The 26,729-nt window shown below is 44.8% G+C and overlaps 1 protein-coding gene across 3 annotated transcripts in view; it reads left to right on the plus strand.

Annotated features, from left to right (window-relative positions):
• PDE4A (phosphodiesterase 4A) overlaps nucleotides 1-26,729 on the plus strand; it is a 546,165-nt gene that overhangs the window by 411,573 nt on the left and 107,863 nt on the right. For all 3 annotated transcript variants that reach the window (XM_082256201.1, XM_082256202.1, XM_082256203.1), the window contains exons 2-5: nucleotides 2,887-3,072; nucleotides 7,004-7,040; nucleotides 21,045-21,115; nucleotides 24,148-24,197. In XM_082256201.1, coding sequence (XP_082112327.1) covers nucleotides 2,887-3,072; nucleotides 7,004-7,040; nucleotides 21,045-21,115; nucleotides 24,148-24,197 — 344 coding nt within the window. The remainder of the gene's footprint in view (nucleotides 1-2,886; nucleotides 3,073-7,003; nucleotides 7,041-21,044; nucleotides 21,116-24,147; nucleotides 24,198-26,729) is intronic.

Consider the following 26,729-nt stretch of genomic DNA (forward strand, 5'->3'; position numbering starts at 1 on the left):
CAGTATATGTACTTGCGGCGGTCGGCAACCGGTTAAGGAAGCTGACCTACCTCCTGTACATGTGAGGAGCTCTCTGAAATATTGCTACAGTTGACAGCACGGAATCAGACTAAGAGTGATGTTGTCAAATGTTGCCTTTTGCTATCAAACACATGCACTCAAAGGCTGCTATGAACACTCATCTCAATAGGACCTGCTTAGTGCAAAGCAACACAAACCGGCCAAACAAAACCTCAGAACTGTTCTTCACATTACACCACACCATTGAAGTAAATGGAAATCTGCAGTCTAGTGTTTGGCATACACTTTAAAAAGAGGGAAAATAAATTCTGACCACATCATCCCTTAAAGCAACCCACACAGCTGTTGGGGCTCACTTCCAATTGTGGCAGCCCCTTCCGCCCCTCTGGAAAGCAATTGGTGGTGGATTGCTTTTGAGAGGGGTCTGACAGGTAATATGTTGTCTCCTAACTGCCTGTTTTAACCCTTCAAATTCCACACTACTGCACTGCGACTGCATACATTGCACCTGGTTGCAGTGTGGCCCCATTCACTTTAAAAGGACATGTTTGGTGGGGAACAAGGGTTATGGGAGTAGAACAGCAGACGCAGAGCATTATAGTGGCATGTATACGACCCTCTCCAGCTGCTGTGTTGAGTTTAGGGTAGCGGTATAACCATGGCTCAAACAGCTATTTTTACTGCCCCCTGCCCACAGGTGTTAATGAGTTCATATTGTAAGTACTTACAATATGTAACAAAAACCCCCAAATATGCTATTTTGGTGTTTTTGGATCACTGACTAAATAAGAGTATCAACATAATACTAAGGAAAGCAGCATTTTCAGGTGGGTTCAGCAATGGTAGCCTATTCGTTTCTGATGACGGTTTCCTTTTTTTTTTTTTTTTTTTATTATTAAAATTTTATTGACATTTTCTTCCTTTTAAATGAAAAAGCACAGACATCAGGAACATTACATGGACCTTTTCAGTAGGTTTCAATCAACAATACAGTGCAAATTTACATTTTTCAGGGAGCATATTGTGGAAGAACTATAGAATCAAACGTCCCAACAGGGAAGGAACTGGCAAACATTGTACATAGAGATTCCATGCTTCGTGAAATAGCCTGGTTATTTTTGGTCTATGTTCAGCAGGCCCCTACATATCTATCACTGTTAGTGGTTAACCACTTAAGCCCCGGAAGATTTTACCCCCTTCCTGACCAGGGGTTTTTTTGCGATTTTTTTTTTTTACTGCATGACTTTAACGGACAATTGCGCGGTCGTGCGACGCTGTACCTAAACTAATTTCACGTCCTTTTTTTCCCACAAACAGAGCTTTCTTTTGGGGGTATTTGATCACCTGTGCGATTTTTTGATCATGCGCTATAAACAAAAAAAGAGCGTAAATTTTGCAAAAATAACAATATTTTTCACTTTTTTTTTTTATATGAAATTCCCCCAAAAAAATGTAAAAATCAAAATTTTTTAACATTTTCGGCCAATTTGTTTTATGCTACATATGTTTGGTAAAAAAAATTGCAAAAAGCGTATTTTGATTGGTTTGCGCAAAAGTTATCGCGTTTACTAACAAAGGGAAAGATTTTTGTCATTTTTGGTGTTTTTTTTTTTTTAACGAGTAATGGCGGCGATCTGCAATTTTTTTTTTTTTTTTTGCGGTACTGCGACATTGCGGCGGACAGATCGGACCCTTGACTGACATTTTTGACACTTTTGGGGGTACCAGTGACATTACTGCAGTAATCAGTGCTATACATATGCACTGATTACTGTAAAAATTACACTGGCAGGGAAGGGGTTAACTGTATTGGAGAGGGAGGGGTTAAGTGTGTCCTAGGGGCGTGTTTCCAACTGTGATGGGACATGTCTCCTATTGTAAAAACAGAGATCAACGGTTCTACATAGTAGAACCGTCTGATCTCCATTTTTACACAGGAGAATGACAGGCGGCTTGTTTACATAAGCCGCCCGCCTTTCTCCCGCTCTACCGACGATCGTAGTGTGACCGGCGGACATCAGGTCCGCCGGTCACACGCCCGGACTCCTCTGTGAACGAGCCGAGGCGGGCGCGCCTCAGCGGGCGCTCGCTCGCCCGCTATTGGCTCAAAACCCGGTGACAGGCTAGCGACTTAGATCTACGTCACTCTGCCTGGCCGGGGCTGACTGCCGCAGTAAATATACTGTGCGTAGTCGGCAAGCGGTTAATCTAACACGTTCTATTGCATTATGAGGTCTGGAACCATCTCCAGAAAAGTTTTTCGAGGTGCTGTGTTTTTTGAAGTAAAACTAACTTGTCCAGATTTTGTAGAAGCTTTCACTGTAAGCTTTTTAGAGGATCTCGCCCATTTTTTTATCTTGGCGACTTGTATCCATCCACTACTGATGGTGGTCCAAGAGCTTTCCAGTATTTTGGGCGTAGGCTTGTGGCCATGCTCAAGAGGTGGGATAGCAAAAATTTCTTCTATTTAGGGACAGGTCAGGGTGTGCTGTAAAATTATTGGGCTTAACTCGGGGATCATGTAGAAGAGGCCTTCAAGGCTATTTAATTGTGTTTTATAAATTTAGAGTTCGCACAGTTGACATTTAGCACCATTGCAGTGTTTTGCTGGATAGGATTAGCTGTTTGCCCGTTGGTTTTATTTTTTTCCTTGACTTACTCTTTTAGGTTTTGTAACATTTGGTCATATTACAACGTGGGCCAGCATGCAAAATACTGTATATAACCAGGACTTTTTTTTTTTTTTTACTCCCAGCAGGTGTGGGGCAGCATGAATGTATAGAGATAATAACAATACTAATAAAGCCATTATTCCTCCATGTATTTCCTACAGCCAGCAAATTTTACTTTTTTTTCCCTCTCCAGCTTCGACGTGGAAAATGGGCCTTCTCCAGGTCGCAGCCCGATCGATTCGCAGGCGAGTCCAGGGCTGGTGCTGCACCCCAGCTTCCCGCAAAGCCAGAGGAGAGAGTCGTTCCTGTACCGCTCTGACAGTGACTACGACATGTCCCCGAAAACCATGTCACGGAACTCCTCGGTCACCAGTGAAGCGTAAGTGTCCCATTACACTCCTTGTGTTTTAAAGTTCCTCCTTGGCAACCTGCTAGGTACCCTAATTTATTTTCTAGCAGAAATTAGGAAAATGTTAATTTGAATCTAGTTGCTATATACAGTACGGGTACTTTATTTCTGTACACGCATTGATAAGGAGCATGCTGCATTGTATGATACTATTCTGGCAGTGGAGGACTGGCTACTTCTCTTCAAGAGCTGGTGATGTGTGGCCAAAGTAAGTCATTCTGACCCCAATTGTTGTAATAGTGACTTATCACTTGCTGAGACCTATTCCTGGCCTGTATAAGCAGATAGAATCACTGTGGACAATAGTTATCAGATAGCTGAACTCACCAGATACCAATTCTTTCCATCCACGTAGGTTTTATTGCAAGCAGTAGGTATAGCAGACAACAAAATGTGGCAGATGATTGAAGGATGGTATCTGCAGGTCAGAACATGGTAATGTGTTCCCGGATGCGAGCAGATTGTATAAAGGCCTAGACAGATGTGGCCATCTCTATTCCCACAAGCATAAAGAAGCAGGAAAAGGAAATACATCATCAATGGGAGGGGACAGGAAGAAACACAGAAGGGAAAGGAAAGTGCAACAACCAAACTAACCACAAGATGGCAGTATAATGACCAAATATATAGACACTACCAGAACTATGCATTATATTATAGCTTACATATTGGTGTAACAGCACAGAAGTGCATAACCTTATTGGTGTAGAAAAATACAATGGCAGCTGTGGTGGTTGGGCAGCTTAAAGTGATTCTGTTCTCACTTTAAACCTTCTAAAATGACTTAGTAACTCTGCTTTTGTTGAGAAAAAAATATTCCCCTCTTGGTGATCTATGTACATTGCAGGTATTTTACCAAACTTTGTTGCAGAGTCCTACCTTTTTGTTATTCTGGAGAAATAGCGGTTTGTTTGTCTGTGTCCATGTGCATAGTGAATCTGTATGGGAATGGTTTTGTAATTATCAATTAGCTGCTGCACCTCCAGGGCTCTAATAAGGAAAATTGCAGGGTCTGCATCCCATTTGGATGTGATTTTCCCTTTAGGAGTATCCAGCCAAAAATCACATTTTTGTTGCAGTTAATGCTCGGAATCTAATTTGTATCTTAGTGCAGACTTCTGGGAAAATCAGTGAGCCAATCACACAAGCAGGAAAATGACTGACCTGGGGGGCGTTCTGTACACCATCTGTGTACAGAACGCCTCCAGGTAGCCGTATTGCATTGCAATTTACAGAGAATACAATGCTGCAGATTGAAAAGGAAAGGTCATTTTTTATAACCCTTAGGGCTCTTTCACACGGTCCGCCTCCGTAGGCGGATCCGTGCTGCTCAGCGGGGATCGATCCGCGATCCCCGCTGAGCCGGCGGATGACAGCTCCATCTCCGCTTGCAGTATGGAGAGGGAGGTGTCACAGCCCCCGCTGCTCTCTATGGGGAATCGGATGAGAGCGGAGCACCTGTCTGCTCTCATCCAATCCCATCCGGTCCGATCCCCAGGACGGATGGAAAATAGGGTTTCCATCCGTCCGGATTTCATGGACAGGATCGGATGCGGGTGTCAGCGGACATGTCACAGCTGACATCCGCTGCTCCATAGGGCTGAATGGAGCATCCGATCAGATCCGCCTAAAAAACTGACAGGCGGATCTGATCGGACCGCCCGTGTGAAAGAGCCCTTAATTACAATATGGCTTGTATTGCAGTTGTATACGCTACGTTATTTTTTGTTTTATTTGCTAATTTTTTTTCCCACGAAAGTGGAGTTACCTTTTAGGACCTGCAAGTACCCACAGGTGCCTAAACATTATTTTAGACACTTTACAGTGCTCTATAGGAGCATTCTATAATATGCTGACTGCCTTCCACACGGACATTGCTCCTTATTGATCAGGATGACCTCACTGACCAATAGCAATTCCAGCTTGATAAGGAGCCAAAGTTCATAAGAGAGCATCCTAAAGCCTAGTACACACTGTCAGATTACCGGATGAATGATCGTTCGTTTTTTTCTTTTGCATACTAGTAGTCTTCATATCGAAAACAAATAGGTTACTAAAGTACAAAAATTCTCACATGACAGAGTAAAAATTTGGAAGTGATGTAATGTGTTTGTATTACATTTTATTTTTAGACGAAACCTGTACTGATTACAGGAAAATCGTAGGATCTGTTATCGTACGGGAAAAACTTTTCATGTTTGTAGCTTCAGAAAATTTAGGAGGAAAGCTGTGTACTAACGATGAGCTTATCGTATGTTTGCGTCGAAAGCTGTATTTTTTGTACGATATTCTGATCATGTGCACGGGGCTTAAGTCTTGGTGTGCTCATGGTATTTTGTGAAGTATTTTAAAGTACAGATTTGCACCTTTGGTTGGCTTTTCATGTTTTCCAGCACCAGTTCTGGACCGGAAGGATTTGCCCCCTTAATCACCAGGCCATTTTTTGCGATTCGGCACCGCGTTACTTTAACAGAAAATTGCGCGGTCGTGCGACGCTGTACTCAAATAAAATTGATGTCCTTTTTTTCCCCACAAATAGAGGTTTGGTGGTATTTGATCACCTCTGCGATTTTTTTTTTTTTTTATTTTTTTGCCTTATAAACAAAAAAATAGCAACAATACTGGGAAAAAAATTTTTTCCACATTCTGCTATATAACATTCCCAAAAAAAAGAAAATGTTAAAATCATATTTTTTCATCATTTTAGGCCAATTTGTTTTCTGCTACATATTTTTAGTAAAAAAAAAATTGCAAGAAGTGTATTTTGATTGGTTTGCGCAAAAGTTATCGCGTCTACAAACAAGGGGAAATATTTCATTTTTATTATTTTTTTTTTTATTTTTTTTTTTTTTTTACATCTGCGATTTTTAGCGGGACTGTGAAATTGCGCCGGAAAGATCGGACCCCTTACTGACATTTTTTAGACTTTTGGGGAGGATCAGTGACATTACTACAGTATTCAGTGCTAAAAATATGCACTGTTACTGTAATAATGACTTTGTTAGGGAAGCCTAGGGAGTGTTTCTAACCATGGGGGGGGGGGGGGGGGGGGGTCGTGGCTTGTGAAATGACCACTGAGACCTGTGATCCTATATAGAAGGATCACTGTCACTCTGTGATCATTCCAGAGAGAAGAACGGTCAGCTGTGTTTACAACGGCTGACCGTTCTCTCTCAGCGGGGAGCGATCGCGGCAATAGAAGCCTGTCACTGTCACTCTGTGATCATTCCAGAGAGAAGAACGGTCAGCTGTGTTTACAACAGCTGACCGTTCTTCTCTCTCAGCGGGGAGCGATCACGGCAATAGAAGCCACCTGCCCGGTGCATCGGAGTCCCTGCTGCCAAATGGGGGCAGGAGCACGCCGCTGGCAGCGCGCGCTCGCCCCCTAGCAACAGGCACGCAACCGACGTAGGGCTACGTCGGTTTGCACATTAGGGACTGCCTGCCGCAGTAAAACTGCAGTGGGTGGTCCTTAAGTGGTTAAAGTAGACAATAATTCATGTATGTCTGTGAAGGTTCTCTTTTATCCAAATCATGGTATACGGTATCTAGTAATAGTCACAGTAACCTGGACTTGATCTGTAATATTAAGGATGTTTTGTGGTTTTATCCTAGCCATTTGTTCAGTTTTAAACCGGAAAGTTGGCTTGGATGAGCTACAAAACCTCTTCAGCAATACAGAACAAGTCTATCTGAATGTGACTGACTGCTACTAGAGCAATGATTCACCTTAATTCACCCTAATTAACCTTAAAGCAACCCCAAACATTCCTGTTTTATCACTGCCGGGGATTAGACACCTATCCCTGCGGTAGCTCAACTATTCATAAATCTTCAACACAAATCCAGGAGAGAATAGGAAGAGTTTGTATTCTGACTAATGTCTCCTCTTCTTTTTCAGGCACACTGAAGACCTTATTGTTACCCCATTTGCTCAGGTGAGTTAATCAGTTCTATTTACTATTATTTTAATGAAATATGAAGGAATCCACTTCTACCTGACAGTAGTCGGTCTGAATCAGAGAAAACTCCTGATTGGAGCAGGGTGATCAGAAGGTTTCCAGTGGCCACTGCTTGAACAGCCAATCAGAACCACCACCTCTCAAAAAAGTGGGCCACAGCTAACAGAAGAAGGGAGGCACAGGGCCTGAGACACAGGGGCTTCCTACTTGGAGGTCTAGGGCCATTTATTGTAGTTGTAGGAAAAACTAGCAGACATAGGACTTTTTTGAGTTTAGATCCACTTTTAGGCATAAAGCCCCGTACACATGGGCCAAATTTCGGGCGTTATCATCCGGTTCAGTCAGGGTGGGTTTGATTTCAATCACTAGTAAAAAGGCTGGATTTAAATCGACTCGATTTAACCACTTAAGGACCGCAGCCCCTCCTGGGCAAATCGACGTAGGTATACGTCGGTCGCGCGCCTGCAGCAAGGAGGCGAGCGCGCTATGCCGGCGGCACGCTCCCTCCCCCACTCGGCAGCGGGGAGTCCAGCGCACGGGGTCGAGGGCTCCGATTTCTACCTGAAACCCGCGATCGCTCCCCGCTGAGAGAGAAGAACGGTCAGCTTTGGTAAACACAGCTGACCGTTCTTCTTTCTGGAATGATCAGAGTGCCTGTGATCCTTCTATATCATAGATCATAGGTCTCTGTGATCATTTCACAAGCCACGCCCCCATACAGTTGGAATCACTCCCCTAGGCTCACATCTAACCCCTTGATCACCCACAGTAATAACCCCTTCCCTGCCAGTGTCATTATTACAGTAACAGTGCATATTTTTAGCACTGATTACTGTAATAATGTCACTGGTCCCCCCAAAAGTGTCAAAAATGTCAGTCAGGGGTCCAATCTGTCCGCCGCAATGTCGCAGTCCCGCTAAAAATCACAGATCGCCGCCATTACTAGTAAAAAAAAATAAACAATAAAAATGACATAAACCTTTCCCGTAGTTAATCGACTCAATAACTTTTGCGCAAACCAATCAAAATCCGCCTATTGCGTTTTTTTGGGGGGTTTTTTTACCAAAAATATGTAGCAGAAAACAAATTGACCTAAAATATTAAATTTTGATTTTTACATTTTGTTTTTTTTGGGAATCTTCTGTAGCAGAAAGTGAAAAATATTGTTTTTTTTCTTTCAGAATTGTCGCTCTTTTTTTGTTTATAGCGCAAAAAATAAAAATCGCAGAGGTGATCCAATACCACAAAAAGAAAGCTCTACTTGTGGGAAAAAAAGGAGATTAATTATTTTATTTGGGTACAGCGTCGCACGACTGCGCAATTGTCCGTTAAAGTAACGCAGTGCCGTATCGCGAAAAAATGGCCTGGTCATTAAAGGGGAAAATTCTTCCGGTGCAGAAGTGGTTAAATCATAATTTTTAAGAGCAACTGTCATCTCTGTCCTGCAGTGGCTCACCAATTCCCCCCATTCACCCATTCATGTTAATTGGACGGCTGGTGATGCCGCAGTGACACAACAAGGTGAGGGACGTGGCGGCAGCAGGTGAGTGGATGCCCGCTAACAGGCTCTGCCATGATGGATCTGAAATGACAGGTGCTCTTTAAGGCCCCTTTCACACTATCCGTCCGTCGGACGGATTCCGTTTTTCTCAGCGGGAGATCGATCCGCCAATCCTCCGCTGAGCATGAGGATGACAGCTGTTCTCCGCGCTGTGTGTGGAGACACAGCTGTCAGGGCCCCATACATCTCTATGGGGGAATCGGATGGGAACGGACCGTCGGTCTGTTCTCATCCGATCCGCTGGACGGATGGAAAATAGGGTTTCCATCCGTCCAGATTTGACAGATCGGATCGGATGTCAGCGGACATGTCTCCCCTGACATCCAATGCCCCATAGGGATGCATGGGAGGACCGTTCAGATCCGCCAAAAAAACTGACAGGCGGATCTGAACGGTTCACCTGTGTGAAAGAGCCCTAAATGTAAGAACTTATTCTTGCTGGTAGTTAGAATCTTTTAATATTTGCAAACAAAATGAAGGTTTCCTATTTTGATTTGCAAAACAATGGGATAAAGGAATATTCCTGAACTTTTTATCTCATGGTCACCGTGAAATTGTGTGAATGCATCATTGCAGTGCATATTATCTTAGCTTGCAGAGCTTGGATTCATTGAATGAGTTTACCAAAAATGTAAATATTACAGAATATACAGCCTCATGCTACATAACAAAGCTCCATTTCATGCTGAATAAACTAAATGTTTAATGTATCCTAAATCAAAAAGTATCTTTAGATAGATTTTTTTTTACTCCAAAAGCATTTTATTATAAAGAAATTTGCTAAAAATCAAAAAAATCCAATTAAAAAAAATAATAAAAAATTTTATTTAAGGGTAACTCCACTTTTGTGGGGGGAAAAAAATAAACAAAGAAAAAAAAACAATATAGCATATACAATTGCGACCCAAGTCATATTGTAATTGAATGTTATTAAAAATGACCTCTCCTTCTCAGTCTGCAGCCACTGTAATTTTCTGAAAAATGCAATACGGCAACCTGGAGGTGTTCTGTACACAGAATGTATACTGACCACACCCCAGAAACATCATTTCCTGCTTGTGTGATTGGCTCACCAATTTTCCCAGAAGTCTACACTAAGATACAAGTCAGATTTCTGGCATCCCCTGCAATAAAAAATGTCATTTTTGGTGAGATACTCCCAATAGGAACACGTTTAAAGGGATGCAGGCCCAGCAGCTTTCCTCATTTAGAGCCCCGCAGCTGTCACAGCTGATAGATAATTATGAAACCACTCCCATTAGACCCACTCGGCACAGAGACACAAACAATGATTTCTTCAGAATCTGTAACAAAGTTTTTTAAATCCTTGTAATGTACAGAGATCACCCAGAGGGGAATGTTTTTTTTTTTTTCTAAACAAAAATGGAGTTACGCTTAAAATCATTGATTTGAATCAGCCCTGGGTTCAATAGAGACCGGCCGACATTCGGCCAGTGTGTACAGCAGCCGGTCCGACGGAAGCCGGCCGAATGGCCAGCTACTTTTAGAAAGGGCATGACTGAAAAAGGTCTGCCGATCGGTATTCAATCGGCGCTCTCAGCCTTCCCCCTGTCAGAACAACATAGCTCAGCGGGGGAGATTGCTGTACTAATATCGGATTGTTAGTACAGCGGCTCCTCGCAAATTTCTCTTTTTTTTTTTTGTTCAGCCTGCTGGTTGGACGCAGAAAAACTATGTATCAAGCTTAAGCCTTCGTAAAGGGGTAATTAGCGGTGCCTAAAAATTGTACTTTTGTCTCTGACTGTTAGGGCTCATTCACACGTCAGGTTAGGGGATGGTAAAACCCCATGGTCCAGCCATGCTTTATCCCCATTTTACCCTCTGCTGCTTTAAGTGGGTGTAGAGCATGGGTGTCCAACCTTTTCTTTTGGCTTCTCTGGGCCACATTGAGTGTAGAGAAATTTTCTTGGGCCGCATATAAAATATATACTATAGTTAAGGTATATAAGTAATAAAACGCTGCCGTGCCCTTCCCGCGCTGCCACGCCCACCCCCCAGCACTAATTTAACACAACTAGAGGATGATAAAATGAAATGCAATCAGTATATGGAGGCTTACTTCTGGGAGGTATTATAGGAACACTCTAACCATCATGACCACTTCAGTGATTTGAAGTGGTGATGGTGGTCGGATTTAGAAACACTGCACATGCCAGGATATTTAGTTACGTGTTGGGGGCTAGTTACACCCCTAGCACATATGACGTGGGTAGCCAGAAAATGTCATGTCCTTACTCATACATGTATGAATGGGAACATGACATATTACGACAAAACAAAACTAGTTATTAAAAAACATATTGCAACAATTTACACACGCTAATGCACATACCTTTTCTACTTATTTTGTAGACTGCTGGCGTGTACTGCTGGCAGGTACTGCTGGCGGGTACTGCTGGCAGGTACTGCTGACGGGTAATGCTGGTCATGCGGGTACTGCTGGAGGAAGCAGCGGCTCTGCTCTCTACTGCAGCTGCTGCTTCCTGTATGGATTTCATATCACTCTGCCTGTGACAAAGCCAGAACTATACAGGAAGCAGCGGCTCTGTCACTGACTGCAGACATCCTTAGTCTCCCGCAGCAGCCGGGAGATTGCACGGCACTTGCAGCCTAGTGCGTGCCCATCCATTGCAGCCTCAACAGTGCCCATCCATTGCAGCCTAAACAGTGCCCATCCGATGCAGCTTCACCAGTGCATACCCATCCAATGCAGCCTCATCAGTACCCATCCAAAGCAGCCTCACCAATGCAAGCCCATCCAATGCAGCCTCACCAGTGCATGCCCATCCAATGCAGTCTGCAATAAAGAGAGAGGCGAGCCGCTGGATTACACAGAGCGGGGAACTCCCGCTTACCCGGCTACCACTGTCATACGATGTCAAGTCCTGCCTCCTGGACCGGCTCCTATGATAGATGTCACCAATGTGCTGTCTATCATTGGAGCCAATCCAAGAGGCGGGGCTTCACATGACAGCGACTGCCAGGTAAGCAGGAGATCCCCGCTCTGTTTGTAATCCGGCCGTGCTTGTCCTCCCCTCTCCTCCAAGGCAGCCTCCGCCTACAGTTAGTTGGAAGCTGCTGTGGCCTGCCCCCGATTCAACTTCCTTCCTCCCCAGCAAAAAAAATAAAAAATTGTCAGGGGGCAGTGGGCCGCATTGCCTGTGGTTTTGGGCCGCATGCGGCCCCGGGGCTGCAGGTTGGACATGCCTGGTGTAGAGTGTGCCTAACGTAACCCATTCAAGTGAATAGGGCCATTTTGCAGGCCGTTTTGCAGGCCGTTTTGCAAGCTCCTCTTTAACGACTACCAGTGCAGGGATCAAGGGGTTAAAGCAGGCAGTGAGGAGGTGATATAGCGCCTGCTCACTCACTACCTGTCAAATGCTCTGAAGAGCCATCTGAGCTCAGGTCGCACTTCAGGAAGCACCGCTAGTGTTTACGAGCCCTTAGGAAAATCAACCTAGAATGTTAATTTGAGCTCTGGAGTCCAGATCCACAACAGTAGTTAGGGGCTGCTGTTCTAGAGTCGGGCAGTGGCACTGATGTCGCAAGATTAACAAAACTTATATATGTAGCACTGCCCCCTAGAGGACTGCTGAGTATTACACCTTAAGGATTCCCCTGGGTTACCCGTAGCAACTGATTGCAGAAAAGTAGTATTTCAATGTTTTGGCTCAGTCAATAATCAGTCCAGGGGATGTTGTTTTGTAGTTTTTTAGAACTTGGATAGGAGAAGGGATGAGTGGGATACTCCCAACTAGTAACTATTCACAGTATTGAGGACATCTGCCTTGAGGATGCGGCAAGGCCGATGCTTCACTCTGCCACTGGAATGGAGGTAATATAAGTGTTCCTACTTGTAATTATCTTCAGGGTTCTAACTTGGCACCCCCTTTCTCTCTCTGTGTAGCTGACACCTGTCCACTGACTCCTACACTCTGGAGTGGTCCCCTTCCTGGGCAGACTCCGGGCAAGTTCCTCTGTACTCAGACACTGTTTTTCCAGAGTCACCCATGACCACAACTCCCCCAGTCAGCTTCTCTTGGCCCTCCGGATTTAGCCACACACTCTGGTTCACCAGGCTGACCACATGTGACCACCATCCACTGCTGCAGAAGGAGAGACAGCCGTCACCCTCCTTCTGGGACCTGGCTTCCCACCCAAAGACCTTGAGCACATGTGTCCTTTCTATACCCTGCCCCATAATGCACCGAGACAGCCAGTCTGTGCCAATCTCTGGGGCAGTAAAAAAGCCTGTGTGTCACTGGCTGGTGGCTGGGTTTCCTCCACTGTCCAATGTGCCTCACCATTGGACACAGTGGGGACACTCCCTCAGCCCAGATGAATCACACATGGCGACATGGAGCAGGCCTAACTAAGAAATCCTGCTCCCTGAGAAGCAGGGAGCACATAAATTTAGCCTGATGCTCTGCTGTTAAGCAGACAGAGCCAAAACTACTCTGCCTACCTAGCACCTATCTAGGAGGGCGCTACATATGTATAGCAAAAACATTTTCTTTATTTTGTATTTAGTAGAGAAGGGTTAGAACCACTGTCATGTTTTTGTTGCCATTAAAGCCAAAAACCCAAATAACGTTATGAATCCAGTTACCAGTACCTAGGAGTATGTGTGTTGAGGGCAGCAGGGTGGCCTTTTTACAGGGCAGCGGAGTAGCCGGGGGGGGGCGTTGTCCCCCTGCCCACCGGCCCAGTCTACCCCTTAATGACACACTGAACTGCTGGAAAAAAGATCATGGGCATCAATTTGCTGCCCCTCTCAAAGTTCTGCCTGGGTCCAATGGACCCAGCGAGACCCATGGTAGGCCCAGCCCTGTTTGTATGTGCCATACCTGTGGGATACCTGTGGAAGCTGAAACTTCCTATAGTAGACACCACTACTACATTGCTGCCAGCTTTATGGTCCTGTGCAGAGCAGCTTCCCTGCTGCTTACTGAACACAGGAGGTCACTCGCTTAGCAGGAGCACCATTCAGAGGACACTTTGCATTATCTCAGTGAATGAAAAGTATTCTGTAATTAGACAAGGCAGAGATCATGGTGCCACCGCCTCTCCACCTCGTCCAATCAGAGAACACGTTGCATTCTTTGAGAAAATGCAGAGTATTCCCTGAATGGTACCTGTGCCGAGCGGGCAACCTTATGTGATCAGTTGGCAGCAGGGAAGCTGCTCAGCACGGGTCCCAAAAGCTAGCGGCAATCAATGTAGTAGCAGTGATTACTAAAGTCATTTCCAGCATTCGTGGGATATACATATATTGGTCAAAGCTGGACTAATGTAACCACAGTATATAAAAGTTGGCATGCTTAAACTTCAGCATTAAAGTGGAAAATGCCTTTAAATTTCAGAGAGAAGCTTGACGGTGGGAGGCAGTTCACTGTAAATGGATATAAATTACTACAAATGAAATGCTCTTGTGATCTGACGTAGCTTTACACTTAGTCACATCTGTACCATGACCTTATCTGTGCAGAGTTCAGTATTCCCTGCTCAGGATTAGAAGTGGAGGTGTGAAGAAACCCCCCTTATGTGGGATGGCGCACATACAGGCTTACAGATTTAATTCTTTTTGGGGTGCAGCAGCCCAGGAGACCTCAGGGTGTGGAGGTGAAAGCAGATCCCCTGCAAATAAGTCATTACATGTATAGAGAGATCCTGACAGTGTGCAAGGCATGCAAACAGTGCCACCGACTGGCCAGACTGTGAAAGTGCAAACATGCTTTTTATTGTACAACTTACAGCAAGTCACCTTCTCTGATAATTGAGTTTGAATTTTACTAGGACTTTTAAACCACACCAAGCTTTTTTTTTTTTTTTTTTTTTTTTTTCATGTTTTTTATTTAGAAGTCAGCTCAAGTACATTAGTAAACATACATGGAATTCTCCCAGATGCAGCAGGAGGTGGCTACAAAATGTTAAGGGAGAGAGCCTCATGGACACCATGTAATACATATAATGCAAACAACTTGTTGCTCAAAATGATAACCAGTTGAAAAAAAATTCCATAGACAAAACCAAAATGTGACCGTCTGAAATTAGGCTGGACATTCCACCTTCATAATATCCAGTTATAAAAGATTCCATATCTCAGTCCAAAGCTCCTTCCACCGTGTATGTGTGTTCACCGCCACCAAATAAGGATGTGCTCCTACCAAAAAGCCCTGACCCTCTATTACGGAAGGTCACACAGGCTATAATGAATCCTCAGATAGGAGACTGGGGAGCTGTTCCAATCCTTTTGTCCTCAGGCTGTCTACTTGGTGGTAATGCACCCAGTGATGGAAATACAAAAACGGTGATAGTGTAAAACCCTCTCTCGTGTAGTGTTTAAAAATAATATTGCACTTGCAAAATACCAGAAAAAAGGCAATATAAACCGCAAATATCACAGTGATGGTGAGCATAAAAGAACATCCAAAAGTGCAATAGTCAGAATGTGTAGCTCAGCCCCAACCGGTTTAGTCGATAAAAGTTTTTATAATTTATTGTGTTATCTCACGATTGTGGTGCAGCTTTGTTTTTGAGTTACACAAGCGCAATATTTTATTTGTTTTTATCTTTCCCAAATTTTAAAATGGCTCTCTAAGGCTGGGTTCACACTGGGGCGGCTTCAAAGTCGCCCGACTCTGAGGCCGCCCCGTGCAACACGACTTCAGCGGGGCTTGCAAACGACTTCTCCAATAGAAGTCAATGCAAGTTACCCCCAAAGTAGTACAGGAACCTTTTTCTAAGTTGGAGCGACATGAGTTGCTCCGATTAGAACAGTTCCATTGCACTGAATGGAGCGTAACTTGTCAGGCGGCTATGTCGTTTGACAAGTTGCCCCAGTGTGAATCGGGAATTAAGATCTGATTCCTGTAATGACTATTATTTTAGCAGAAGGGGGCATCACTGGCTCTCCACCCTAGGTATTCCTTCGCACTCCTGGATCCTGGCACTGCCCCTATAACTTATCCCCCCTTTCCCTCCCTGTAACTTATCCCCCCAATACCCTCACGTGGCTCTCTAGATATTACCTCCTATGAATCCCCCCCCCCCCAACCCCTTGTATTTATGCAATGTTTGTTTGGCCTCTTTTATCATACAACTTGATATCTTGGAGCCTTCATCTCCTGTTACTTGTGCCCACACATTGTTTTTGTGCAATCTGGCATGTGAACTTGATAATTCCAAAAAAATATATAATCAGGCAGGCAAGGTCAGATGACTTTAGTCATAGAGATTTTCCCACGTGAAAACAATAGCTTCTCTTTTGTTCATTGACGGACACCGCTCCTGATTCTTCTTAACCATTGGGTTATGCTGCCCCTTAAAGGAGTAGGACACTAGGCAGGAAAAAACTTGACTACGCCTACGGGCAGTCCCAGGGGGTATACTCCCACTTCCTGCTTTAGCATTTTTTTCTGCCTAGTCAGGAGTAAGGACCTAGTTCCTTGTTGGGATCTCTGGTCCTGGCATTTTTTTAATTTTCAATGGAATTTTTTTCCTTTTTATAATTTTTTTTCTTGTGAGAACTACAATCAAGTGACTGGGCGAAAAACTGAATAATATAAGTGGATAGTTTCGCATCCGTGGGCCTCATGAGGCCGGATCCAGCCGGAAATTTACATGAGGCGGCCCCTGTGAGCATGGCTGAGGCCACTGCCTCCCGTTTGGGCATCTGCCTTCTCCTCCGCTGTTCCTGGTTGGTCAACTCCACTGGGACCCATGGCTGAGCGCGCTCAAAATTTTAGGTTGTGGCCTGCTAGGCCACTGTCTGCGGCGTATTAGGCCATGCGGCCGAGTTGGGCACTGCCCCAATGCGTGTAGCTGAAGCCTTCATTCTTCCTTTGGCCATCTGCTGGGCTGAGGATCCGTGCAATTGCGGCTCAACCCCCCACAAAAATTTAGGCCGCGGCCTGCTGGGCCATATGGTCAGCTTGGCACCTCCTTTGGACTGGGTGGCTCTGTGGGGGGGGGGGGGCATTTCATTTATAATGACAGTCTTTATTGTGTGGGGCACCTGCCTTGTTTTAGCGAGGGAACCCTGCCTGCGCGTCTACGTCACGGCGGGCAGCCCCTCCTTTGAAGGGGACTATGTCCTATTATGTCCTCTATGGAGGGCTCGGATGGTAACCCCCTTGTTTTTATGGAGTCCTATAGGTGGTCTTTTTGTGGACCCTTGGCCCGCGTCCCTTTTGCGGGATAGCAGTGGGCGGCCTTCCCTGATATGTTTTCGGGGAGAGCTCAGTAAACAGCGACACTACTGGGTCTGCGTCCATGCACCCTGAGTGCTCAGATAGTGCGGATAATTCCTCTGCTCCTCTAGCCGCACTTAAATAGGCCCTGGTGGAAGCACTGTTTGTGTCAGTGCGTGAAACTTTAAAAATGGAAGTTGCAGCTGATGCTGCGTTGGAGGCATCGGTTCCCTTTGCTACCCATTAAGCATTGTCACAAAACAACGCAGTGGTTGCCAGGCGTTTTTTTGTTTTCAGTATTCTTATGAAGATTTACTGCATACAAGGTGGACGGTCCCACCTGTGGTGGACTCGCCAGTTTCCAGGTCAATTGAGTTATCTTCATCCCGGTTAAGGAGTCCCCAAACTTTACAGGTTCAGCTAATAAGAAGGCGGATGCTCTGGCCCATCATATGTGCGCTGTGGCTGGTTCGACATTTAGGCCGGTAATTACTATTGCCCTGGTATCGCAAACTCTAACCGAGTGGGCTAAGCTTTTACGCTGGGACCTGGAGGTAGAATAGCTTTCCCGTGTCTTTGCGGAGCTGGCGAACGGGTTGGTCCAGGACTCCAGGGGCTACAGTTTGTCTGTGATGCCTCTTTAGATGCGGCTTCTTTGGTATCTAGGCTGTCTGTATCCGCAGTGGTCCCTCGGCATATTGTCTGGCTGAAATGATGGTCTGTGGACTAAACTTCTAAGAATGCCTTATCTAGTCTTCCCTTTTGTAGGGGATCGCCTGTTTGGAGCTTGCTTGGATGAAATCGTTAAGGATTTCACAGGGGGAAGAGTACAATTCTTCCGCAGGCTACCAAGGGCAAGGAGCCCCGTCGTAGACATGGGCCATTCTCCTCTGCTTCTAAGCGGCCTCTTCGTCTCTCAGGATCTCAAGGCAAGGGATCAAGAGTCAGGGCTTCCACCAGAGGTTCCAGGAGGACCTGGTCTGGCAAGCCATGAGCGGGATCTTCCAGACCTGCAGACATGGCTGCCTCTGCATGAAAGGGCACCCTCACCCGTATCTGGGTGGGGGGATGTCTTCGCTGGTTTCCGGCTCCATGGACCTCCCTGGTACAGGACACATGGGTTTTCAAAGTTATCCAGTCAGGCTAAGTTCGGTTTTGTCCTCCTGGAAATATTTTTTTTTCCCTTTCAACCTGCACTTGTCTCCAGATCGCTTACAGGGTCTCTTTGGGGCAGTGCAAGACTTGTTACCTTTAAGTGGTAATTGTTCTGGTTCCGACTTCGGAACATTTTCAAGGTTTTTCTACTCAAACCTCTTTACAGTTCCATGGAAGGAAGGCAAGCTACATCCAATTCTGGACCTCAAGGCGCTAAGCTTTGTGCAATTACAGAAGTTTAGCATGGAGTTCATTCACATAGTAGTGGTGTCCCTACTTCATGAGGATTTATTCTTGCTTCTATTGACATCAAGGACGCCTACCTGGACATTCTTATATGTGCTGGTCACCAGCACTTCCTTCATTTTGCTGTGGACCAGGAGCAATATCAGTTTGTGGCGCTGACCTTTGGTCTCACCTATGCATCTCGGGTCTTCACAGGAGTGTTGGCCCCGGTGCTGGCAATGTTTGAGTCAGAGGGAGATCGTGGTAATGGGGTACCTGGATGATCTTCTTCTGTGTCTCTGACTGCTCTGATGGACTACTGGAGATTGCTGTGCGAACACTGAGGGAGTTTGGTTGGATCCTGAACATTCAGGAGTCTGCTTTTGGTTCTGTCCACAAAAACTGGACTATCTGGGTTTGACTCTGGACTCTGCCTCTGCCAGAGTGTTTCTTCCTCAGGAAGAACTCCAGACATTGCAGGAGGCAATTCGCCTTCTGTTGGTCAGCAGACGGTCATCCCTCCAGACTTGCATGCGCAAGCTGGGCCTGATGGTGTCCACACTCGAGGTGGTGTGTTTGCACTGTTCCACACAAGACCTCTGCTAAAGAGCTGCTGGTGAAATGGGTCAAGGATCCACTGTCTCTAGAGGTGGCTTTGCTCTCCGGCTCTTCAACAGTGAAAATCCTTCTCCCCTTTATTGGATGTTTGTCTCCATGGAAGACAGCCTGTCCAGGTAGGGAGGCGTCCTCAGCACAGACGTGCTCAGGGAGTCTGGACTCTGGCAGAGCCCAGACTGCTCATGAGTGTACTGGAACTCTGAGCGCTCAGGCTTTGTCTGGCTCATTGGACAATCGTCTTCAGGGGTGTCCGGTACAAATTAATTTGGACAATGCCAAGTCCGTGGTCTATGTCAATCACAAGGGGGGCACAAGAAGCGTCCTGGCGGCTCGGTAAGTAGCCAGGATTCTAAGATGGGCTGACTGATTCGTTCCAGCCCTCTCAAACATCTGCCACAACTCCTGTGCAGGATTAAGGCAGAAGGGATTCCGGTCATTCTAGTGGCTCTAGACTGGCCTCGCTGGTCTTGGTATGCCAATCTGGTACGGCTGGTCGCCGATGCTCCTTGGGGACTTCCTCTTTGGGAGGATCTGCTGTCCCAAGGACCAGTCTTCTATCCTGCTTTACAGTCGCTAGCTTTACCGGCTTGGCTGTTGAACGCCAGGTGCTGAAGAATGGAGGTTTGTTTGAATCAGTGACTCCTGCACTGTTAAAAGCTAGGAAATCTGCTTCTAGGAAGATCTACCATCGTATGTGGAAGACATACATTGCGTGGTGTGAGTCTCTTGGGGTTCATCCTCGCTCATTCTCAAGGGATCGGATCTTAACCTTCCTTCAGTGAGGTGTTGAACAGAATTTGGCCTTGCGTACAATCAAGGGCCAGGTATCGTGTTTCGGTGGTCTTTTCCAATGACCTTTGGCCACACACTCCCTGGCACGTACCTTTTCTTCAGGGTGTCTGACATTTGGTTCCTTCAGTGCGGGCTCTGTTGCAGCCTTGGAATCTTAATGTGTTGCTTTCAGCTCTAGTGAAGCTTCTCTTTGAAAATATTCAGGAGGTTTCCCTGTTTATGCTTCCCCAGAAGGTGACCACCTTGGTGGCTATCACCTCTGCATGCTGGGTGTCGGAACTGACAGCATTATCCTGTCGTTTTTACCTTTATAGTGATTCACAAGGATAAAGTGGTGTTTTGCCTCTGTCTGTCATTCCTTGCTAAGGTGGTCTCTGACTGTCTTTTGACTGAAGACATTGTCTTCCCAGGTTTAAACTTCTGAAGGAAATTGCCTTGCATGTCTTGAATGTGGTCCGGGCAATTAGGGTGTACCTGGCAGCTACGGAGTCTTTTAGGAAGTCAGACTCTCTATTGGTTGTCCGCTTCTTCTGCGACCATTTCCAGTTGGATCAGATGGTGGTTCAGGCCTATTGCAACAGGGGTCAGGTTCCTCCTTTCCCTGTTTAGGAGCACTCTACTAGGGCGCTTAATGTCTCCTGGGTTTTCTGTCATCAAGCATCAGTGATGCAGGTTTCCAAGGCGGCCACCTGGTCGTCATTGCATGCTTTTACAATGTTTTTGTAAAGTGGTTGTGTTGGCATCTGCGGATGCTTTTTTTTGGCCACAAGGTTTTTGCTGGCTGCTGTTTAGAGGACCTGGTCCTCTTTGAGGGTTTATTGTTTTTTCAGATGAGCTGCAATTGTTTATGGTTGAGCTCCATATTACCTGGTTGGCATTGGGAATTTTTTTCTGCTGTTTCCTACCCCTCATGTTTGATGTCTCAATGGTTAAGAAGAATCAGGAGCTGTGTCCGTCAATGAACGAAAGAGAAAATGGGAGTTTTGACTTACCGTAAAATCCATTTCTCTGATGTTCATTGACAGACACAGCACTCGCCACTCTATGGAGTTTGTTTTTTTTTTTTTTTTTTTTCTTCTGACACTGCTTGTAACAAAACTGAATACCTACAGCAGGAAGTGTATACCCCCTGGGGCTGCCCCATCAGCAAAGTCTTGCTTTATGTCCTACCCCTGTAGTAGGAAGCATAACCCAATGGTTGGGAAGAATCAGAAGCTGTGTCCGTCAATGAGCATTAGGGAAATGGATTTTAGTCAAAAATCCCATTTTTTTCTTCAACCACACAGACCCATATTGATGCATATTGATATCCTTAAATTTAATTCAAACTGGGCGCAATGTAGGATAGCCTCTGAATAATTGTATTTGGTTTCTGCATGTTTGTAAGCATACTTTTTTTTTTTTTTTTTTTTCAAGGTGCTGGCCAGCCTGCGCAGTGTCCGCAACAACTTCACCATCCTCGCCAACGTTACCACACCAACCAACAAGTAAGTGCAGGCCTCAGGCAGGCCTTACACAATACAGCATATGGGAGACATAGTCCTCCTGTAGGTAGAAGGGTGTGGGCTGATGTCTGTAATGTACAGATGTTCTGCTTATAGGGTGCTTACACATACAGTAGATAAGACCAACAGAAGAGCAGCAGTGTCCTGGGTTTCTATATATCTGACTATATATGGGCTTCTCACATATAAAAAATAAACACAAAATGTGATGTTTTGTATGGGTATTTGAATGTAGCAGCAGTGAGAAGGTTCATTTACTTAAAGTGTTACTAAACCCACAACCGTAAAATAAGTCTGTATATGCAGTAAAACATTCTTGTTAAACTTACTGTGGAACTTAACGGGTTATTCCTCAGCATCGTCTAAAAAGGCTGATCCTGTCTTCTCTGATCCTCCTTCTTCCACAGTCCCCAATCCATCTGCTGATAGTACAGGGCCTTGGGGTTACTCTGCACATGCTCAGTTTGGTGTGTATTCTTAGAGCCTTTTTTTTTTTTTTTTTTGGGGGGGCGGGGGGGAGGGTGAATGCATGTGATAAGCACTATCCTGGGTGAGGAGTGATGCAGCCTTATGGGACAGTCAGAGGAGAATGAAAACTTCTCCTTCAAGCTATTACCAGTGCTTGGCCAGACACTGATAGAGGTCACAAGACTGCTATATACTGCTAATGAGAAAAGGTATTTAGCACTTTATATTTACTAAAACAATTGCATTTCCATGCTTTGTGTACTGTGGGAGATCAGATATAGTGAATGCAGGGTCCTGGGTTTAGTAACGCTTTAAATGTATTCCCTATTGATCACAATTTTTTTTTATTTAGATTTAGTATTCACCAGAACACGGGAGTGGGGACACATTCATTTTACAACATGGGCTTACCCCAACAAAATGGATTCCTACACAGAAGGTGGCAATTTCTCTTTACCTACAAACATTTAACTGTAATACCTGCCCAGTCCATCACCATCTGATAAGTGCCAGATTATTAAGGGGGCAAAAGGGGCAATTGTCCTACAATGGACCCCCTTTATAAAAAAATTAAAAAATGTTTATTTTGTTAAAATTGATCTTGAAATGACATGCGGTCTTCTGAAAAAATGTTTACTTCGGAATGGTACACAGACAGTGCTTACTCCTTATGCCTCTTGCACATGGCCACAAAAAGGCCATACAGCTTGTATTTCTGTGCTCAGGAGTGACAGGTATGTTGTACAGCTAGTCTGTACAAATTAATACCTGCTGCAGTTCTATTGGTACATATACAAATACTATTTTTTACATGAATACCAGGACATACGCACTGCCCCATGTATACCCATACAGGCTGAGGGCAGTGCATAGGTCCATATATACCCATACAGATTGAGGGCAGTGCATAAGTCCATGTATACCCATACAGGTTGAGGGCTGTGCATAAGTCCATGTATAACCATACAGGTTGAGGGCAGTGCATAAGTCCATGTATAACCATACAGGTTGAGGCCAGTGCATAAGTCCAGGTATACCCATACAGGTTGAGGCCAGTGCATAAGTCCATGTATACCCATACAGGTTGAGGGCAGTGCATAAGTCCATGTATACCCATACAAGTTGAGGGCAGTGCATAAGTCCATGTATACCCATACAGGTTGAGGCCAGTGCATAAGTCCAGGTATACCCATACAGGTTGAGGGCAGTGCATAAGTCCATGTATACCCATACAGGTTGAGGGCAGTGCATAAGTCCATGTATACCCATACAGGTTGAGGGCAGTGCATAAGTCCATGTATACCCATACAGGTTGAGGTCAGTGCATAAGTCCATGTATATCCATACAGGTTGAGGTCAGTGCATAAGTCCATGTATACCCATACAGGTTGAGGGCAGTGCATAGGTCCATGTATACACATATAGGTTCAGGGCAGTGCATAAGTCCATATATATATACGCATACATCTGCTGCTTCAGCTAGCCTGTCATTCATTTGTCCAGGCTGGCTTGTACATTCCACCTGTCACTCCAGGAAGGAGAAATGCGCCCAAATGTATGCCGTGTCACCCTTTTGTGGCCATGTTCAAGAGACCTAAGCAAGGTTGTCTATGATTGCATTTATGTATGCGTATGACCTCATAATGACGTTGCCTCATGCTATTTTAAAATATGGGTCTGTCACAGAAAAAAGTAAACCAACTCCTTAGTTGTTTAGCTAGTGAGAGAAGTTCATTACCAAGGAAATTTAATGTAGCCGTAGATCCATGCAACAAACAGGCTTTCATGTGTAAAGTTTGTGATTTTAATTGCAGTTTATTAGGGGTTCACCAAACCGGAAGTTCCCTGGGTCCACCCCAATGGTCTAAATCCAGCCTTGCATCTGAAGGGTCATCATTGTGAAGCAGAGTTGCAAAGGGACAGTCTAAAGGCTAAACCAAGTGTGCCGTTTTTTTTTTTGGGCTCATTCACTTTGGCGTACAGATGTTCCATGCAGCCGCCTCCAGCAGCCTGTTAAGAATCGATGGCAGGCTGACAGATGCAGTGGCTGGACGGATCTTCCTGCACATCTGACCATTTACATCCATACATCCATGCCTAAAAAAATAACTTTTTTGGGGATAGAAGCACGGCCCTGGACGCAGAGTGTGTCCAGATGTAAAACACTGGGATGTGCAGGAAGATCCTTCCAGCAGCTGTTTTCGCAGATTTTTTTTTTTTAACCGGTAGCTGGCGGAGGCTGGAATTGGTTTGCATAAACACATGGCGTACAGGCCTCAGCATCCGTCTGAATGAGCCTTTATGTGCCGCATTTACAAGAACTCAAACATTGATTACCTAATTGTATCGTTAAAGGTAAGTTAGTTTGTTTTCTGCAATTTCTAAATAATGTAGGAAAAAATTTGAAACCAAAGCCGCAACTCCGCTAACTGCACACTGACATGATGAACTGCCATGAGCCTTGAGACAGAACAGATGTATAGATGTGTATATGTATTTTTTCTATTCAATTATTAGAAGTTCCCTATTTTTTTTTTCCCTTTTAGACGTTCTCCAGTAATGCCTCAGCAGACAGTCTGTAAAGCCACCCTCTCAGGTGAGTCTGCTGTTAACTTGTAAAGTGCACCGGTCTACAAAAGCAGCTATTGTACTGCAAATCTATTATAATGCTAAATTTTGTTTCTAGCTGGGGATAGCCAGACTAGGTAAGTGATGATTACAGAACTCCGGACAAAAAAAATATGTTTTGGATTAGGCAGGCATTGACCAACTTTGGTACAACGATTGCCTGAGGAGTTAAGTATAGGTTTGCACTTGGCTCCTCGGGCAGTTCTTGTACCATCATTGTCTAGTAAATTTCTTGCTGATTAAAGTGAGACAAAACATATCACATTGACATGTATTAGAAGGGAGGGGAGGAAATAGCCAGAAAAACTTCATTACACTGGATTTATTTGGCCCTGGTTTAGAATACAAATACCAAATCTATAATTTTATTGTTTTAAAAGAGAACTCCACCTTTTTGACCATATTTCATGTTACACCCATATTTAGGGTGTAACATGAACCATCATGGTTAGCATGCCAGCCCTTCGCCACAAACACCTTCTCCCCCTTTGCAGCTTTTTAGGCTCAAATGCAAACAAAAAAAAATGCACATTTTGCCTTTTGCAAATGGTGGAATTCTCCCGTAGATATACTTTGTTGTGAAAGAGGGAAGTATGCTCTGTGAGGTTTTTTTTTTATTAATTAAAGGAACATTTTTTTTTTAAATCAGAGTATAGCATCATGTCAATGAAACTACTGGGAAATTGATCTAGTCATTTAAGTGGCAGAGGGGGTTATGAATCCGTTTCAGCTGCATTGGTGTTAATGAAATTAACAGGTGCACTAGATGGGCAGCAATGAGATGACCTCCAAAACAGGAATGGTTTTTCAGGTGGAGGCCAGTGCCATTTTTTCCCTACTCCTCTTTTCTGTTTTTCACTAGTTTTGTGTTTGGCCAGGGTCAGTGTCACTACTGGTAGCATATGTCTCAAAATAGCTCAACACACAGCCATTAATGTCTAAACTGCTGGCAACCATAAGTGAGTACACCCCTAAGTGAAAATGTACAAATTGGGCCCAATTAGCCATTTTCCCTCCCCAGTGTCATGTGACTCGTTAGTGTTACAAGGTCTCAGGTGTGAATGGGGAGCAGGTGTGTTAAATTTGGTGTGATCGCTCTCACTCTCTCATACTGGTCACTGGAAGTTCAACATGGTACCTCATGGCAAAGAACTCTCTGAGGATCTGAAAAAAGAATTGTTGCTCAATATAAAGATGGCCTAGGCTGTAAGAAGATTGCCAAGACTCTAAAGCTGAGCTGCAGCATGGTGGCCAAGACCATATAGTGGTTTAACAGGAATGATTCCACTCAGAATGGGCTTCGACATGGTCGACCAAAGAAGTTGAGTGTACGTGCTCAGCATTATATACAGAGGTTGTCTTTGGGAAATGGACGTTTACTGCAGAGGTTGAAGGGTTGGGGGGTCAGCCTGTCAGTGCTCAGACCATACGCCACACACTACATCAAATTGGTCTGCATGGCTGTTGTCCCAGAAGGAAGCCTCTTCTAAAGACGATGCACAAGAAACCCCCGCAAACAGTTTGCTGAAGACAAGAAGACTAAGGACATGGATTACTGGAACCATGTCCTGTGGTCTGATGAGACTAAGATAAATGTATTTTGTTCAGATGGTGTCAAGCGTGTGTGGTGGGATCCAGGTGAGGAGTACAAAGACAAGTGTGTCTTTCCTACAGTAAAGCATGGTGGTGGGAGTGTCATGGTCTGGTACTGCATGAGTGCTGCAGGCACTGGGGAGCTACAGTTCATTTGAGGGAACCATGAATGCCAACAAATACTGAGACATACTGAAGCAGAGCATGATCCCTTCTATTCGGAGACTGAGCCGCAGGGCAGTATTCCCACATGAGAACGACCGAAAACGCACCTCCAAGAAGACCACTGCCTTGCTAAAGAAGCTGAGGGTAAAGGTTAAGGACTGGCCAAGCATGTCTCCAGACCTAAACCCTATTGAGCATCTGTGGGGCATCCTCAAATGGAAGGTGGAGGAGCGCAAGGTCTCGAACATCCACCAGCTCCAAGATGTCATCATGGAGGAGTGGAAGAGGAGTCCAGTGGCCACCTGTGAAGCTCTGGTGAACTCCATACCCAAGAGGGTTAAGGCAGTGCTGGAAAATAATGGTGGCCACACAAAATATTGACACTTTGTGCCCATTTTTGACTTTTTCACTTAGGGGTGTACTCACTTAGGTTGCCAGCGGTTTAGACATTAATGGCTGTGTGTTGAGTTATTTTGAGTGGACAACAAATTTACACTGTTATACAAATTGTACATTCACTACTTTACATTGTAGCAAAGTGTCATTTCTTCTAAAGCTTGGCTGTAAAAAAAAAAATTGACCATGACCTTGAGCCTCTCTAGGTCTTTAATGGTATGGGTTTCTTTTATAATCATTAGAGAGTCTAAGCAGGTAAGAGCAAAAAGACGAATTATTATTTTATTTTTTATTTTTTTTATTGCATGCTAGTCTCCCATTGAAAATCAAAGCTGTTACTAAAGTT

This window comes from Pelophylax lessonae, assembly GCF_965119305.1.
Source record: "Pelophylax lessonae genome assembly, chromosome: 4".
Lineage (NCBI taxonomy): Eukaryota > Metazoa > Chordata > Amphibia > Anura > Ranidae > Pelophylax > Pelophylax lessonae.